Genomic DNA, 17,368 nt, shown 5'->3' on the forward strand with positions numbered 1-17,368 from the left:
ATCTGATCTGAAATCAATTCTAAGTGTTAATTCGGAAAATAATAACCCAAAGAACTGAGCCAATATTCTCAGTGATCTATTTTTGCTCCAGGTGGAAATTTTACAGCACAAAGTTTGGGACTAGATTAAAAAGAATCTGCTTAAGTCAGCTTCAACTCTCCTGTTTGTGAAAACTTAAAACACTCCTGTCATGGTAAAAAGCCCATTTTACTCCTTATGAACTGTTCAATATGAAGGGTCGTTACAAGCATGACTTTGTTTAATGTCATGATCCGTTGCTTAGATGTAACACTAAATCAACCGAGGTGCCTGTTGAGAAAGTGAGATGCTTCAACAGGTTGAAGGATGAGTATCTTAAACGCTAGACTGGCCATTGTTTAATATATTTTCCAACATGTAATCTGTCATATCTCTAAAACAAGTGATGTGCCATCTGCCAACAGATGTCCTGCAGGAAGGCTGTTGTAGTTTGCTAGTTGTGGGTTTAACATCGCTTAGTACAGGGGTGGCCAACGTCGGTCCTCGAGAGCCACAATCCTGCAGGTTTTCCATGCATCCCTGCACCAACACACCTGACTTAAACTAACAAGTCATTGTTCAAATCCTTATAGGCTGTTGGATCCATTTAATTTGAGTCAGGTGTGTTGGTGCAGGGATGCATGGAAAACCTGCAGGATTGTGGCTTTCGAGGACCGACGTTGGCCACCCCTGGCTTAGTGTTTTAGTTACAAGCACCCAGCATGGTCATCGTCTATGTTCTAAATAAATCTTTTGTGTCAGTCTGGAAGTTTTGAGACCATTTGTCTACTTTCAATACTAACTCATCCAAAATCTAAGACCTGGAACTTTTTCTTTATCAGTGCAGGGTTTTCTTTAACTACACTTGACAATAACAATGACTGACCGCTTTGTTTGCTCATTTTAAATGTGATAGTAAGTTTAAAAGGAAATCAGACTCCCGGTTGTCATGGCGTCCTCTTTGGTAGCTTTCTGTGGCTGACTTGTATGCCTGTCCTCCACTGCTTTATAGAAATTAAGCCTCTGATCTGGAGGCTGTTTTTGTCGGAAAACATTTAAGTTTTTTTTTCATGTTTTCATGTGCTAAACTCTGATGTGTGATAGCTTTTTTGTCTGGTTAAGTCCAAGGTGAATTAATTTAAACCATTTAAAAATTAGAACTCACATGCAGCCCCATACTTGTTAAAACTCAGAAAACTAATGTTCTTGATTTTGTTATTAACAAATTTCTTCTTCTTCTTCTTGTTTGTTTAGCTCACTCTAGAAATGTAACCTTGGAAAATACAATCAAGTTTCCACACTATCTACATTCCACCTTAGCACTGACAACCTTTGAAAGGAACCAGCAGTGGAAGCAGGACTAATAAGGTCCAAATGTCTCATCATCAGCTCTAAAAATGTCTAAGACACTCCAGCTAAAATTTTTTTCACATCAAACATTCAAAAGGAAGAGCAATCTGAGGTAAAAGCTACACTCTACTTACCTGACTTCAACCCAAACCTTAAAATAAAGTTTAAAGAACGAACATGTGTAACAGGAGGAACTGCCAGTGAATTTATGGTTCTGCCATGTTTCAGTCATGCTGACAGTTTTGCAGGTTGATTTAAGAATCTCGTACAAAAACTTCATACGTTCCATCAAAAGCTTTTGATGGAGTGAGGCCACTTTTGCCTTCACTCGTAAACATCTTTGCCTCCCGGCCTACGACTGTGGGAGATGATGGAGAATGAATGGACTAGGCCATGTTTAAAAGTTTATGGATGGCGTTTGAAGTTGACGGCTGAGCAAAGACAAAAAAAGGTTTCACCACTGGAGCTGCTGATAGCCTCCGGGGCTGGGCAGAGTCATTCAGCTCCACTGATTCAACAGAAGTCAGGTCTATGAGGAGGTGCTGAAGGAGGAGGAGGATGTACTCCTGCCCGTCTTCCTTTCGTAGTTTACAAGACGCTGCCCGACCAGATATCTGCAGGAGGAACAAGAAATAAATTCATTATTATTGTTATTATATTTTTACATATTTAAAAACACAGTTCACTCGAGATGAGTCTTATAATCAATTAAACTCTAGTCTTCTACTCCTCACACAGTCTGTTGCACAGCAGATGAGCAAAGACCTTTAATTTAAACTCACAACCAGGCTGAAATGTCTTTTAATTGGTAAACTCTAAGCTTATTTTCTCTGTGTTGGCAAAGAAGATTTTTAGAGCCTTACTTGTCATTTTTTATGTGTTCATAGAGACGTTTGAACTGTCGAATCTGAAAGGACAATATGGCCAACAGCATGACCACCATCAGCAGGAACGGGTAGATTCTCCTCTCCACCAAGGTCTGCATCTCTGGCTGCACTCCTGCAAAGAGTAAACAGAATAAGCAGCGTATCGGAAGGCACTGATGTGAGGACGCTGAGTGCAGGTTAATTTAATAAGACAGCATAGCATGACATCATGTTAGGGGAAAATAAAGACTAAACAGTTGCACTCATTGGCAGCTGGTAAGAAAAACAGGGAATAGTATTAACTAAGAAAAATAATACAATGAATCCAGGGAAAACCAAATATTAATAAATTTCAGGTGTTTTTTTCTTTTTTCTCATGAACAATTTTTCAAATGAATAAAAATACAATTTAACATACATCACCCCATTTTAAACTAATACAAAAACACTACACAGAGAGAATACACTGAGACATCTATACAAAACTTACAATTTCCCTCTGGAAATAATGGATTTTTTATTTTATTATTCTTTGTCAGAAATGGTAATCTAAGCTTTTAAAATAAAGGATGACCACAGATGTAGTCCCACGTTCAGTTCTTTGTTGGTTTGTGTACATATCAGATAACACAATAATCAGTTGTTACATCTAAACCCAGTTTTGCTTTTGGGTTTTGGAGACTGTGACGAAGGTTTATCCAGCAGGACAATGACTGAAGCTTTCAGCTAAAGCAACACTTGCTGGTTTAAGGGGAAAAGTTTAAATGTGTTAAGAGGCTTAAATAAAATGCCATGGATAGGTCATTTTTTTGTAAGCCACTTTATTCTTCCTAATTAAGTCATCTCACTTCACTCACAGAAAAGTGAAGCAGAGAAAGAGATGCAGCTGGGAGAAATGAGAAATGTCTGAAGCATAAATTGGTTCTCTTTTTCTCTGCTACCTTGAAAACTGAAAAGGGGTCAAACACAGGTGCCAGGAAAATCAATGCTCCATCCTTAAGGAGAAACATTAGGGAGACTTACCCAGCACCGGCGTAACGCCTTTAGAGATGGTGTAGGGCACACAGAGAGACAGCAGCAGGACGCAGATGACTGGAGCGCCCAGTCTTCGCACTATAAAATGGAGGTCAATGTTTCTGATGCCATTAGCATACACCTGCAGGAGAGAGAGAGAGAGAGAGAGTAATGCACGGCTGAGCTGTTGTTCTTATTTTTTACAACAATTCAAACAATTTTGTGAGAAAATGCATCTTTTTAAGATATAGGCTTCATCTAAAGAAGCCATACTCACTACATTTGGAGAATAAATAGAGATTATTGTAGATCTTTTTTATTAGGTATTCAAAAATCACTGCTTCTGTTTTGCTTTTGTTGATTAAATTGAAGTTGGAAACATGTGAGACTCACCTGCTCAATGACTGTTTTTAGCCACCACTGAGGGCCCATTAGTGTTATCGCAGCAATGATTTTAGCATGAAGGACTCCCAAGGCCCAGTCCTGCAACAAACACAGAGGAGCAGTGTAATTACAACAGAAACAATAAAGTTGAATTGATCAGTTTTAAGTATTGGTACCAAATGTGCCTTTTTCTTCCTGATTAGGTCACAGTTTTCTTATTACCTATTTTAATTAAAATAAATGAATCAATTTGTAATATGTGATGCTGTGTGATATTTGTAAGAAGATCAAATGAATACTAAGGTTTGACAGGAACACTAGTAATGAAACACATTCAACCAAATGGTGCCCTGAAATGATCAAAAATAGACACAATATAGTAATATATGTTTTTATATTAACTTTAAAAATAATGCTTTAATTTATTTATAATTATGCCATTCTCTTGTTATTTTTGTCCTCTAGAAATTTACTATTAGATTGTGGAAACTTTCTGAAACACAGCAGCACATTCAGCAACGCACTACACACTCAAACACACACACACTTTTAACATTTTGTCACCATAGAATTTCTTCATTTTCAGATTAGAAGGCACAAACCTCCCAGTTTGTTTCAACATGTGTTTTCAATTTTAATTATTATATTTACTTGTCATAAGTGGCAGTTTTCCCTACAAGTAGTTGTGTCGACATCACTGATGTATTTCCCCACGGATCTTCTCCAGAACAGCCTCCAGCTGCAGCTCAAACACTTGGAGTAAGTGAGTTTGACAGAGGCTGCTCTCGTTTGTTATGCTTCACCAAATATGAAGGTTTTCCATTTTTTTTTTTAGCATTTTTTAACTTCTTGGACAACGTTGGTGTTTATGTTGGTCTCTCATCCTAAACATCAAATCTGCAATGAAGGAAACTGCAGAAGTGATGAAAAGGCAGAGCTTCTGCGAAGAATACCCACAGCACTGTTTTGATCAAAAGCAGATCAGATTTCTGCAAAGCAGCTGCACAACAGGAATATAGTGAAGGAAAAGAGAACTGAAATGCAGGTTTTTATAAAAAAAAAAAAAAAAGAAAAAAAAAAAAGAGGAGTCTCATATCTGTCATAATCACACACATACCTACCTGCCAGGGGTAAAAGAGAGGTGTCTGATCCAGTGGGACTCTGAGAGGGGCTACGATGACCAGCTCAAACAGCAGACCCAGCAGGAGAGGAATGACCCCGGCTAACATCATGGCTACCACAACGGTCTTGAAGATCTGCTCTCACCACAACATTGCAGACACACCACCCAAATACACATTAAAATACAAGTTGACAAGTATTACACAAGGGGACGTGTTTGTGTCATTAATAAGGTAAAATAAATAAATCAGCATCACCATGAGCGTCCACTCGTGGACTTTGAGAATGATGATCGTCCTGCCCTGTGGCATCCATGACAGCAACACTGTAGCAGCACGAATGGCCAGCCAGCAGACGTAGAGGCCGCTGGCTGCTGTGTACAGCTCGTGAACCACTGCGTTGCCCATCCAGAGAGACATGAGCCAACGACCCACACACACTGTGCAAAGGGAGAGAAAACACATAATTAACTGCCTGATAACAGCAAAGTTCATGGAGACAGTGCTTGCTTGTGGCTTACCTGGCAGTGTGAGACAAATCAGACTTGCTAGTAACAGAGTCACGCACATCAAGACAACAAGGAGAATAATCTAAACAGGAAGACGACAAAAAAAAAAACCCAGAAAAACAAATACAGAGGTCAAAGCTTAAAATTATCCCAAACCTGAACTTTTTTTTTCCTTCATGTTGTGTGTGTGGCTATGGTGGTCTAGATACAAACAATACATAAATAAATGGCCTTGTATGCATTTTTATAAATAGAATAAAGGTTTCACATATTAGACACTGTGTTTCAATTAATCTACTAGCTTCATAGAATAATTCAGTCAAGATATGAACATCCCAAATCTAGCAGTTTTTCAGCAGAACCCGATCTTATGTGCTCTGCATGCCAACCCCCCCCCATGTCATTTCAGACTGTCCATGGTCGTGCGCTCACAATTCTCCTCCTCCCCGATGTGCAGACAGTGTGTGCACTCACTTAGGTGCGCACACTCCCACCAGTGAACAGACAGAGAGCATGTCTCCAAAAATATATGGCATAAATATCAGGTAAAAACCAGGCTCCACAAGCTTACCCTCCAGCCCACCAACAAAACGGTACTGACGTTTACAGCTACAATATTCACTAACGTATCCATAGAGCCAGTATTGTAGATCTAAACTGCAGCTGGATCTCAACTACACCTTTTCAAAGGTCCTGCTCAACGTCTTTCTGATTGGTTATTGAAGTGTTTGAGAGTGAAGCAGCGGTGCTACCATGCAACTGGTAGATGAACTCAACGTGACAACATCATACTTTAAGTCCTGCAATTAACAACAACAGCTTATTTGATAACAGACTTTGACTCTGATATGACTGACTGCTCAGTCTAAAGCACCTTGAGGGGGAAGTTGGGGGGTCGGTGGTATGGCTGGAAACCCACAGGCCCACCCTGCTGCAGAATAGCCTGGTGGGCAGCATGAAGCCCTTCCCCCAGCCCAGCAATGCGATTGTTGTTATGGCGACCAGGAGGGTTATTTGGTTGGTTTTCATCATCATCCTGCTCTCCCAGAAGGTACGAGTGAAGGTCACTTTAGGGGAGAAATATTTAAAATTCTATTAACATCAGAATAAAACTTTTCCATCCTATTTGTTGTGTGTGTTTCTGAAACCTACAAAACATATCCAGCTGTGAACGTCCAGGCGTGAACGAGGCGTTTGAGCCACTGCCGAGTGTGACCCTGCTCCAACAATGCTGGCAGAACAACCTGAAGGAGCAGCAACTCCAGCGACAGCTCACTGACGGGGGCATCACTGGGAAAGCAGGACACACACCAAATAAGATTCACACTCATTTCAAAGTAGGTGCAGTTCTACTCTTACTATGCCTGAGAAGAGAGAAGACTTCAGCTTCCTGATACTGAGCATTTACTGATGATTTATTTTACCTGTAAAGCATGACGTTGTAAGGAAGGAAGGTTGGGAAGAGCAGTTTAATGATTCTGATTGGGAGCCAAAGCATCAGCAGAACTATGGAGCCAAACACCACCTGGAAATGCAGACATGCAAACACAATTCCAGAATAACAGTCAAATTACTAACATTTTTTTCCTCATATGGTAAATCAACGTGTTTTCAAGCTATAGATTCTAAAGTTGAAAATGTCTTTATGTACTCAAAATACATTAAAGCTATCAGTGAAGACCATGAAAATAATTTCTCTGGACTTGGGCTCAAACAAATGAACAAATTACCAATGAAAACTTTTTTTGATTGGATTTTAGAAATTTATTTATTTTCTGGAAATGTAGTTTGTAAAATTCACTTTATGTACTGACAGTCAGATTTGCTTGCACATGGCATTTTTGTTCTGTAACCTGACACCACTTTAGTTTAATGAGGAAAAATGTAAGGAGTCTATGCTCGCCAATGTGCTCTTATCTATTACTGTGAACACCAGCAATAATGCTCCTAAAGACAAAGTGATGTTTTCAGTTGTGAAAAACATACTTCAGTGTTTGAAATGTCATTAAAAAAAAGGTTAATCAACTTTTCTGGGAGAATTATTTCTGGTGTACAGATTTTAGGACGGCTCTACATCCTGTCCTAAATTTGAAGGGCGTTACGTTAACAGCAGAAAGAGCTGGTAAGGTAGTCAAGCTATTAAGGGCTGGGTCTGAGAAATAATAAAGCAGGAGGATATTTAACTGACCACTGAAAGTATAAATCTCCGCAGGTGCCGGTAGATGGGTAGGTGGATCATCTCTTGCACTGGATTGAAATCTGGATCATTCAGGTTTCTTAAAAACCACAGCACACCAGGCCGAACGACCTGTACACAATTGTTCATGTTCAAAAAGCTGAAGATTTTGAATCTTTTCTGAGCTTTTGTACATCATAGCACATTGATGTGACTTGATGGTGTCCTTCGTTTACCTCTCGGAGCAAAAGGATGAAGGAGGCAAAGTAGAAGACGTAGACCATGCCAACCAGCCAGTGGAGGAACATGGTGGTCCCAGGAGCAGAGTCAAAACTCTGCTCTCTGTCCTTAATAGTAGCATCAAACATCTCCTGCAGAAAAACTACCTCATTAGATTTGGTTCAAGCAGTAAATCATAGACTTTTATTTATTTGTATGTGTGTGTGTGTGTTGTTCATCATCAAATTTGCTCAGTGTATCATCATGTCTGCATCTAATCTGTTTTGTTAGTCAGTTTGTAATTTGGGGACAGTTTGTTGCTTAACAACGGGGCCAAATGTGTTTACTTGCAATGTTTGTCTTACCAGTGAACAAATGTCAAGCCACCAACCACAAATAAGCGGAAACAAGCCTATCTCCATGACAACCAGCAGGGACACCTGGAATGAGAAAAAGCTGGTAATTTATTTTCTGTTTTCATGTAAACACAATTTACACCAATTACTGTTTCAACTGAAATATTAGCTAGTTCCATGCACATAAAATTAGTAGAGAGAGTGCCAGTTTTTAGTTTACCTTGACAACTATGTAACAGACACCCAGAAGGCGTCTGGACCGTTGGAACTTCACTAATGAAGCCAATGTCTGTAGGACAAAAGGTTAAGGACTCACACTAAAAAAAATTGACATGTACAGCCTGCAGTTTATAGTCATTTTAAACCTTTAAATGTGCCTGGAAACTCAAACTATACAAGACACAATGTAATAAAATACTAATTGACATTAGATACACTATGTATCCCACTGGTCTGACAGCTACAGATAGAGTGTATACTATGTAAATGCGTAGAGGATACATGGCAGACTATGAGAGCTCCAGCCAAGAGGATGTACCCCAGTATTGTAGTGATGAGGCCATCAAAATGTGATGCTTTGATCTGCAAAAAGAAAGTAAATACATTCCATCAATGCAAGACAAACCTGAGTACAGTTATAAAATCTAAAGTGTGCTAATTTCTCCTTATATATTGTAGAGCACTTACATATTCTTCAAATCCCAGTCCAACTACTGAGAAATGTCCAATGTGATATGGGCAAAAAGCTAGAGGGGAATAAGGAGGACAGGTCAGAGGAAAAAACACATCTTATACTGTATAACAGCCTCTCCATCACATACAGGATTGGGAAAATCATGTTTAAATAAGTATAAAGATCTCGTATTATGATGGACTAAAGGCTTCAAAAGTTTTCTTCTTTAAGGTCATGACTTCATGTAAAGGTAGGCCGGACTTACCAAAAACTAAGATGAAGAGTGTATTCAGAGACACCACCCAGAAGACATGTTCCTAGAGAAGAGACACACATAACAGAGTTCCCCTGCATTTTCATACATTTTTCTTGGCTGTACACTCGCATCAAATAGTACATGTCTCTACAGTGCACTGCACATCCGACCAAAATTTTGTTGAATGCAACTAACTTTTTCTCTTGATCAGACCACATAATGAGTATTGAAGGTGAAGGACTTTTATTATCTCTGAATGTCTGTCTGTGTATTCTGTGTTTATTCCCTCCAACCTCAAGTTTAGAGAGGAATGACACTGTGGTTAAAAAAAAAAAAGCCCAGAGAAAGGGAGGGTCTTCACCTTTGATTGGCTTTTCACAAAATTCAAGTCCAAGAAGAAAATTATCATGAAAAACATTAAACGTAAATCAAGAAGGAAAATTTCCCAGAAGCAGCACAGCCTCATGAGCTATATCAAAGTTTGACATTTTTAGTTTCATTCAGTTCAGTGTAGCTAGCATCTCAAGTTTATTTTTTTTAAATGTTTTTTTCTACTTAACATTTGTGCTTCAAATAAAGACAAAACATTTTCCTCAACCTCATTATTGTAACTTGGATAAACATCAATGTCTATTGGTAATGATCAAAAAGCAATCCATAACGTGATAAAATCAACGGCTGAGAATGATGCTGTGAAAGTTGGGGTGTACCTTAACTTTTTCTGGTGCACCCAATTTAAAAAGTTAGGTGCACCAGGTACAAACAATCTAAAAAGTTAGTCTGGAGTGATCATTTCAGCTAAAACCATCTGTGGTTTAAAAAAAAATTTAAAGAAAATAAACTATATACACTTCAATAATGTTTTTTTTAATAAAGAAAACCTTTTGAAAAACATCTTTGGGTCACTTTTCCATAAATATAATCTCCATAACTTCTCATTTAAGACCTTTATATAGCTGGTAAATAGCCTTTGGTAGAAACAAAAGCTTCAAATGATTTCCTAAACTGCAAGACTGAAAATTTCCATTTCCAACAGGAGGCATTTAATTATTCCTAATATTCAAATGTTAAGTACAAAATTAAAAAAAGGTACCTTTCAATATGTAATGTTTCTAATCTACAGTCTACAGAACAGTTCAGAACATGTGGAGGTAATTTACGAGTGTGCATCCTTACCAAGAAAACGAGGGAACCATCCAGGCCCAGCATCTGTGACACATATCAAGTACATTGTTATAATCACTACTTAAGATGTGTGAATTTAAATAATAATACAAATATTTTGGTGCAACTCCTACTTAAGCTGATACAAAGAACGACACTATGACAAACCCAGAATGCTAAATAGTCATACTACATAAAGATGGACATTATTAATTAAAGCTGCCATCAAAGTTATCTGCCACCTAAATGTAGATGCCCTGTGCTCTGTTCATTTTCTGATTAATGCCAAGGCTGTATCAACCCACGTAATGGAAAAGTAGACACAGTAATAAAAAAAAATAATAATAAAAACAAAAATTAATAATTTTTTTTTACCCTTTCCCAGGTCAGCTCCTCTGCTGCTCGGTCCCACTCCAAAGCATTCCAGTTCAAATCTTCTGCACAGAAACACAGTAATGAACAACATCATTGTTGCTGCGTTAGTATGTTGGAGGTTTTAAGCAAAGAGTGCAAAAACACCAGCTCACCTTGCCCTCCATTATTGGCATCCGCCGCATCCTCTTCCCTGCCATCTTCCTCCTCCTCCTCATCTTCATCTTCTTCCCCATCATCATCTCCATCATCATCATCTAAGTCAGCTTCATTTCTGTTGCCACCGTCTCGCTGGTTGGCGGGTGCCTGCTCATCGGGACGTGGAGCTGCAGGATGCTGTGCAGCTGCAGCAGCCTGGGCATTGACTGCGGCGTTAGCACCTGGATCCTGCAGAGACGTGACATAACGAACAGACGCATCACTAATTGGTTTAGAATATAGTAATAACCAGTTTTGTTCCTTTAACATCAAAGACAAATACATGCTTTATTATTTGTGAAGATGTTTCAGTGCTAAAATGTGTTTTGCATTTCAATATTGACATAAAAGGATTTTAATCTAATTAATGTCTGACTAAATGTCTGCATTGAAATCTGTCAAAAACAAAACCAGAAATGATTTTTTCATGACTTTTCTATTAGAGCTATGAAGCTCCAACTGTGCAGATTATATCACAATTACAGTTGAAACACACTGACTATAAACAACATAAGTACTGAGAGCTGAAATGAAAAACACCATGTTGTTGCAGCACTGCTCCATTACAGCAGTAACATCACACTACCAGACACTGGTGCTTTTCCATTATACTGTATAGTACAGTTCAGCAACCATCTTTTTTCTCTGTTGTAGGTAGTACTGATATACTTTTTGGTACCACCTCAGCACAGGTTCCCAGCAAGCCGAGCTGATATTATGAAGTCATTTGAATTGAAGATCCAGCAGGTAATTAACAACATAAACTACAGGATTCTCATTTCTGTGCATGGATCATGGATCAAGTGTACACAGGCATGTTTCTGAAGTGTACATATGAATTTACATATCAATCTGAGCTATGATGTGCTCAGTCATCATGATTAAAGATATTCAAACCATCACAAAATCAATACCTGTCAAAAAATCATTCAATGCAATAACATTGACATACTCTTCATTTTTAAGTTGATATGGATAAAATTATCTGCTGAATCAGTATAATAGGATAAACACACGCACAAACACAAAGAAGTTATGTGTTTCATCTGTGTCGCCATAGCTTCACACACACACTTCGCTAATAAACAGCTGATCTCACCCACGGGGATGGATATTGTCTGTAATCGACAACTAAGCATAGAAGAGTCATGCTGAGTCAAATCATACTGTAGAGTACCTTGTACCACAAAACCTGACACAGGGGCTTCCAAACCCTAATGAGCAGGTGTCTGAACAATGAGAGAAGCTGATTATCAGTCTCAAACTGCAACATGTGCATGTGGACAAACAGGAATCTCATCTGCTTCGGCATAAACTGAGCTCACCTCATTAGCTGCTGCAGGGCCGTTGGGGGGATTAGGAACCAGAGGGGCTTGATTCTGTTCTAACCACTGTGGAGCTCCACCGTGGACAATCTGCTCCCTTAGCCACACCAGACTGATGAAGGCACATAGCGTGCATGTGACCACAAAACAGCCCTGGAGGCAGTCAGCAAGCAGGTTCTGCCTGCAAGTAAGATGTTTGCATATTTTACATAATGTCTGTAACAACCATGAAGAAAATATCTCAATTACTTTCAATGGACTTGCTGCACTACAAGGTCTAGAAAAAAAATCAATAGGAAAGAGGAGGGAAAAAAAAATCAAGAGCAGAGACTTACGTTGAAAGCATATCTAATGGTAGAGTAAGGAGGGAGCTCACAGAGCCGGTAAATAAACACTTGTAGATGCGACCTGTTATAACAAAAAAACAAATAACAGACAGTGATGTCAAGAACTAAATAATAAACCTGATTTATTTACCTTTCCTTTCAGAGAGTAAAGAAGTAACGGTTCTTGAAATCATGGAATATCTAAGGCTGAACTGATAAAATTGCACCAAAAACATATGTTAATATACTTTAAAGTCAATGTTTAGGACCTAAAGATGCTGTATGTGGCAAGTAACGTAATTCAACTAATTTATTCTAAGCAAATGAGCTTAAATTTTCAGATTGTGCTGCAAATTCAGTTTACAGCTTCCTAAGAGTTTCCCAAATGCTCAACGGTCAAAAAAGGTTCCCAAGCATTATGCAGGTTTACTGTACATCACAACAGCCGGAAATTGTGTCAATCACTTGCATTTTTAGGAATCATGTCCTTATTTTTACCTGTAATCTGAGTAAAAGTTGAATTACACTGAAAAGGACAGGCCTATTTTTTTTTACTCTAGAAAAGGGATACACACTTGGTGCTGAGGGCTAAAGTCCTGCAGGTTTTTAATAAACACCTGACTTTAAATGGATTTAAAAGCATATGAAGTTTTACATAACAACTCATTCATTTGAGTCAGGTGTGTTGGAGCAGGTAAACGATGAAAACCTGCAGGACTGCGGCCCTTGTAGGACTGAACTGAGTAGGCCTGCTTTAGAAAAAAAACTTATATACCTAAATTCTGTTTAGCATGTGGCAGTAATGAACAGTTTACTTTGCAAACTGTGAAGAGATGTGCACAATGTGCTGCTCACAATAACATATGATGAGTTAATCACACCGTTCCTCAATTTTATTCAAACCAGTTGAAAACTGAGGGAAGACTTACATGCTGTGAGAGGCACTACACCCAGCCAGGCAAAGGCCACCAGTGTGTAATGGAACCAGTATCTGATAGCTGTCCCAATACTGGTGACCAGCCCTGCAAAAATATCCTGGACAGGTAAGCGAGATGGCATGTCTGGAGAGTAAACTAAAGGGAAGAGGGAAATGCAAAGGTGAGAAACACATTGTTGTATCTGGTTACTTGCAGGAGCTTATAACAACGTAAGAAATTGTGTAGTGGAATGATTTGCATGAAAAATCAATTACTTACTTGGCGTAAATGCAAACCTATGTTTGCATAATTCACAGTATTCTTTTCTACTATGTTTGAGCCACTGTAGTAAGCTATAAAAACAAAGGGAAACATTGTGAGTTTTCTCTTTTCACCAAACATAAAATTCCCTGTTGGTTAAAGTGAAATCACCAATTTATGCCAAACTCTTAGCTGTTTCATAATGTATGTCTTTTTATACTGTTTTGATGTGTAATAAATTATTAACATATATTTCTACAACACTTGACAGTTAACATTGAAAACCAAAGAAAATGATGGAACTGTAGTCATCTTTATAGATACATGGCTTGTTCATGGACATACCATTCTTGGTGGATAAACTTAATGCTGCCAGTGCAAACACAAGGATGATAGAGCGGCTTGTCCTGGGTCCCCTCTGACCGACATACTCGACAGATGTCCGCTGTAAACAGAAGCGCACGTGGTAACGTCCTAACCCTGTTAAAATTCTTTAAAATAATCTGGCATTGCATTTCTTTAATAAATCATATTAATATATAAATGATAGGCTTCACATACAATGCCAAATTGGAAAACAGCTAACATAAGCTTTGAGGAGAAAACACTTCTGGTGTGTATACATTTGAAAAATTAGATACATAGGACAAGGACATAGCGACCGGGCCAAAAAAAATAATCCTTGGATTACTAGTGTTGCTCAATGACCAAAATAATATACTATAATTAGCTTGTGTGGCACGATAGCGTTTAGGATACCTTGAGTATTAATAATGATGTTTGAGATTCCTCAAATAAAATGAGCAATCGGATTTATTCTAAGGATACACTTCTTTAACAATAATGACGACTGCAAGGATGTTTTATATTACGATTACAAAATTAATCTTGTCAAACTTATTAAACATTAATCTCCGTAAACATCATAAATGAGCCTTGCTACCCGGTAGAGGCCCAATAGTGTAAATACATTTCGTTAGCTTGCTACTGTACTTAATGCATAGGCAACGGTTACATTCGCTGAAGTTAATCAACATTATCTTCTAAAGAGATGATTAACTATTTATATGGCTTATACTGCTTAACTGTCTTCTTTGTGGTTTTTGCGTTGCCAAAACTCTTGTGAAGTTCATATTGTATTTCTCAATGCAAAACAAGAGCAACCTCATGCTGGTTTTATTTACAGCTTGTAGCTAATGGATGTCTGCTAATGTCCGTTAGCTGGCTAGCTGGCGCTAATTGGCTAACGGTTTTTTAAATTCTAGTAATAATTGTCCTCGTTTAATAAAACATTAAACCTCTCTATACTACTAATAAAACTTAAAAGTGACTTAAACCGTGGCGCATGTGGTGTTACAATAACTGGCATGACATGCTACCGCCAACAATTAGGTAATCAAGTTTTAACATTAGCTACCTTCCTCCGCGGTGTCCATCTTGACTGGCTGCTATAGCAGCCCTGTTCCAAAGTGGTAGTTCGATCAGTGAGTATAAAAGCGATGACGCTTACTATCTAAATGTAAACATTTCAAGTTAGTGTTTTGTAGCAGCTATACAGGACATTGTCATACATTCCAACTTTAAAAATAGCCTATTTTACTTGAATAGTTAATCGGGTAGTGGTAAGGATATAATCAGAGCGACAACACGTGATTGTGCGGTAGCTTCACCACTAGATGTCATCCAAGTGCAAAAAGACAACTTTAATACAGCTTTGATTTTTAATCACACTTTTACAAGTTTAAATATATGGCACAGAGCAGGAGTTTTATCATACAAATGTACATTTAAACACCCTGTGAGAATAACTCGCTTTAGCTCATCAGCGTACTGTCATAAAAGGATAATAAGATTAATACATTATTGTATACAACTTAAGCTTCCAGTCACAATTACACAATCATTTATGGATAATATCACTTGTAACTCAAGTTATTACCATTTGCTTTATTTCTCAGAATAAATATAGGACACTGAACAATGAACTTTCTAGCATCAATATTGTGTATATATATATATATATATATATTTTTTTTTTTTTTTTTTTTTTAATTATATCCCTGATAACAGCACATGAGCTAAAAGATCTTATGTGTGTGAATCTGTTGATTCCTGTTTTGCAAATGTATTTCTTGTCAGTCCATATTGCAAATTTGATTTAAATGTTTTAGCATCATACACCCACACAGTGTCTATCCCCTCCCCTGATGTATGTTCAGGAACCCATGTAGGAAAGGGGAAACGGCAGGCCACCACTTTAGCTGTACTCGGCAGCTCACTTGCAAGCTTGAATTCCAGCTGGTCCATCTGCAGGCACAGAAAACAACTATTAGAATATAAAGTAAAGAATGTCATTGTATTGACACGGAGTGCATTTTTTCAGGATGTATACAACTGTAACAACTCAGAGTACTCACCATTTGAGGAACTCCAAAAATAACAACGTTGGAATACTGACAGAAACTGACCTGGCAAAAGAATCAGAAACATTGGTAATGAAAAAGTAAGAAAAAAAACAAAAACAAACAAAAAAAAAAAAACAGTCTTTTTATTCTGTTACACTCAATACAGCAATATGTGTTACAAAATATGGTGTATATCTTGTGGATATGTAAATATGTATATAGAGCAAAACAGTGAAAGCCCCAATTTACGTTTTCATGTGTATTTAAAAATGGGTAGGATTAAATAAGCTAGATTTCTTCCTACTCCTTTTTGAGCATGTTGAATTGAAATGATTTTAGTTGTTGTGACTGGTGCGCACTTTGCTGTTGCTTCCTTTTTATAAACATATTCAAAATAAACGTCCATTCATCATCATTCAAAACTTGAGTGTTGTTTGAAGGTGCTATAGAAATAAATTGATTAATTGATTGGTTATAAACAGACTGCTACCCTAGTAAAGAGTTTATCACCTTCCATAAGTCAGAGATGTGGAAAGAAGTGGAGCGATGGACGCCCTCTCTCCAAGCTTTGTAGCGTGAATACCACACCAGCCAGGGGTTCAACTCAAAACCGGTTGCTTGAAATCCATGCTTGGCTGCTGCAATCACCTGCGAAAGGAAGGTTGTTCAGGCAATAGGCGTGGAAATACCCAGCAGTTGTGTGACACTTAGCATGGAGGAGGGTATCGAAATCCGTTGCAAGTCCAGACAGCAATCCTTAAAATTATGATATAAAATAAATGGCATTCTAATTTAGACATAAATGACGGGGAAATATAAACTAGAAAATGCACATCTTAACATCTGAGGGAAAATTAAACCGGCGTCCAAGCGGACCGACACAACACTTACTATTCTTCCATCTCCGCTTCCGATGTCCACCAAGGTCCCTGATCTCGCACGAAGTACTTTGAGGACATTTTCCACCTGAGCTGTGGTCGCAGGGACAAACGGAAGACATACTTTTCTTAAGGCAGGGGCGACAAATGGAGCAGCCGCTGCGTAGAGGGCGACCAACGATCCACCAACCACCCCCGTGACGACGAGACCGAGGCGGCTTCTGCTGTTTTTCTCCTTGCCAATCCCGTTAGTCTGTCCCGAGTCCACGAAAAGTTCGTCCTGGGACATGATGCTAGTTAACGTCAGTGGAAGCTAACGTTAACTAAGCTCCATTTTAATGCTAGACTGTGCTAAGATTTGGCAACTAAAATCTAATAAAAGTTGTCAGAAAAATGAACAAGAAAATATTCAAACAAACCGCAGTTGCCGTTTGTGTGTCCAGACACAAGCAAAACAACTAAACATCTCAAAAGCAAGCTTACCAAGAGACCGACCTGTGCAGCAGTATTATGGGCTCGAGTAGAATATTAAGATAAACTATATAAGGTTCCTCCCTGGTAGAGGAGATCGACAGACAGA

General features: G+C 38.4%; 2 protein-coding genes across 2 annotated transcripts; both read right to left on the reverse strand.

Annotated features, from left to right (window-relative positions):
• Nucleotides 1-855: 855 nt before the first annotated feature.
• LOC121644233 (E3 ubiquitin-protein ligase MARCHF6-like) lies at nt 856-15,147 on the reverse strand. The gene is made up of 26 exons (XM_041992058.1): nt 14,923-15,147; nt 13,851-13,950; nt 13,524-13,597; nt 13,257-13,400; nt 12,337-12,409; nt 12,002-12,182; nt 10,634-10,865; nt 10,482-10,543; nt 10,119-10,151; nt 8,952-9,003; nt 8,701-8,759; nt 8,515-8,595; nt 8,234-8,302; nt 8,023-8,097; nt 7,675-7,809; nt 7,451-7,570; nt 6,687-6,787; nt 6,415-6,552; nt 6,137-6,329; nt 5,275-5,344; nt 5,012-5,193; nt 4,754-4,888; nt 3,642-3,731; nt 3,258-3,390; nt 2,232-2,367; nt 856-1,982 (listed from the first exon to the last, which is right to left on the reverse strand). The coding sequence occupies exons 1-26, from the start codon at nt 14,939-14,941 to the stop codon at nt 1,898-1,900; spliced, it is 2,772 nt and encodes a 923-aa protein (XP_041847992.1). The 5' UTR covers nt 14,942-15,147; the 3' UTR covers nt 856-1,897.
• A 366-nt stretch (nt 15,148-15,513) lies between these two features.
• atpsckmt (fATP synthase c subunit lysine N-methyltransferase) lies at nt 15,514-17,289 on the reverse strand. The gene is made up of 4 exons (XM_041992059.1): nt 16,802-17,289; nt 16,421-16,558; nt 15,923-15,973; nt 15,514-15,812 (listed from the first exon to the last, which is right to left on the reverse strand). Exons 1-4 carry the CDS (start codon nt 17,075-17,077, stop codon nt 15,594-15,596), a joined length of 684 nt encoding a protein of 227 aa, XP_041847993.1. The 5' UTR covers nt 17,078-17,289; the 3' UTR covers nt 15,514-15,593.
• Between the last annotated feature and the right edge of the window lie 79 nt (nt 17,290-17,368).

The sequence above is a fragment of the Melanotaenia boesemani genome, chromosome 8 (assembly GCF_017639745.1).
Source record: "Melanotaenia boesemani isolate fMelBoe1 chromosome 8, fMelBoe1.pri, whole genome shotgun sequence".
Classification (NCBI taxonomy): domain Eukaryota; kingdom Metazoa; phylum Chordata; class Actinopteri; order Atheriniformes; family Melanotaeniidae; genus Melanotaenia; species Melanotaenia boesemani.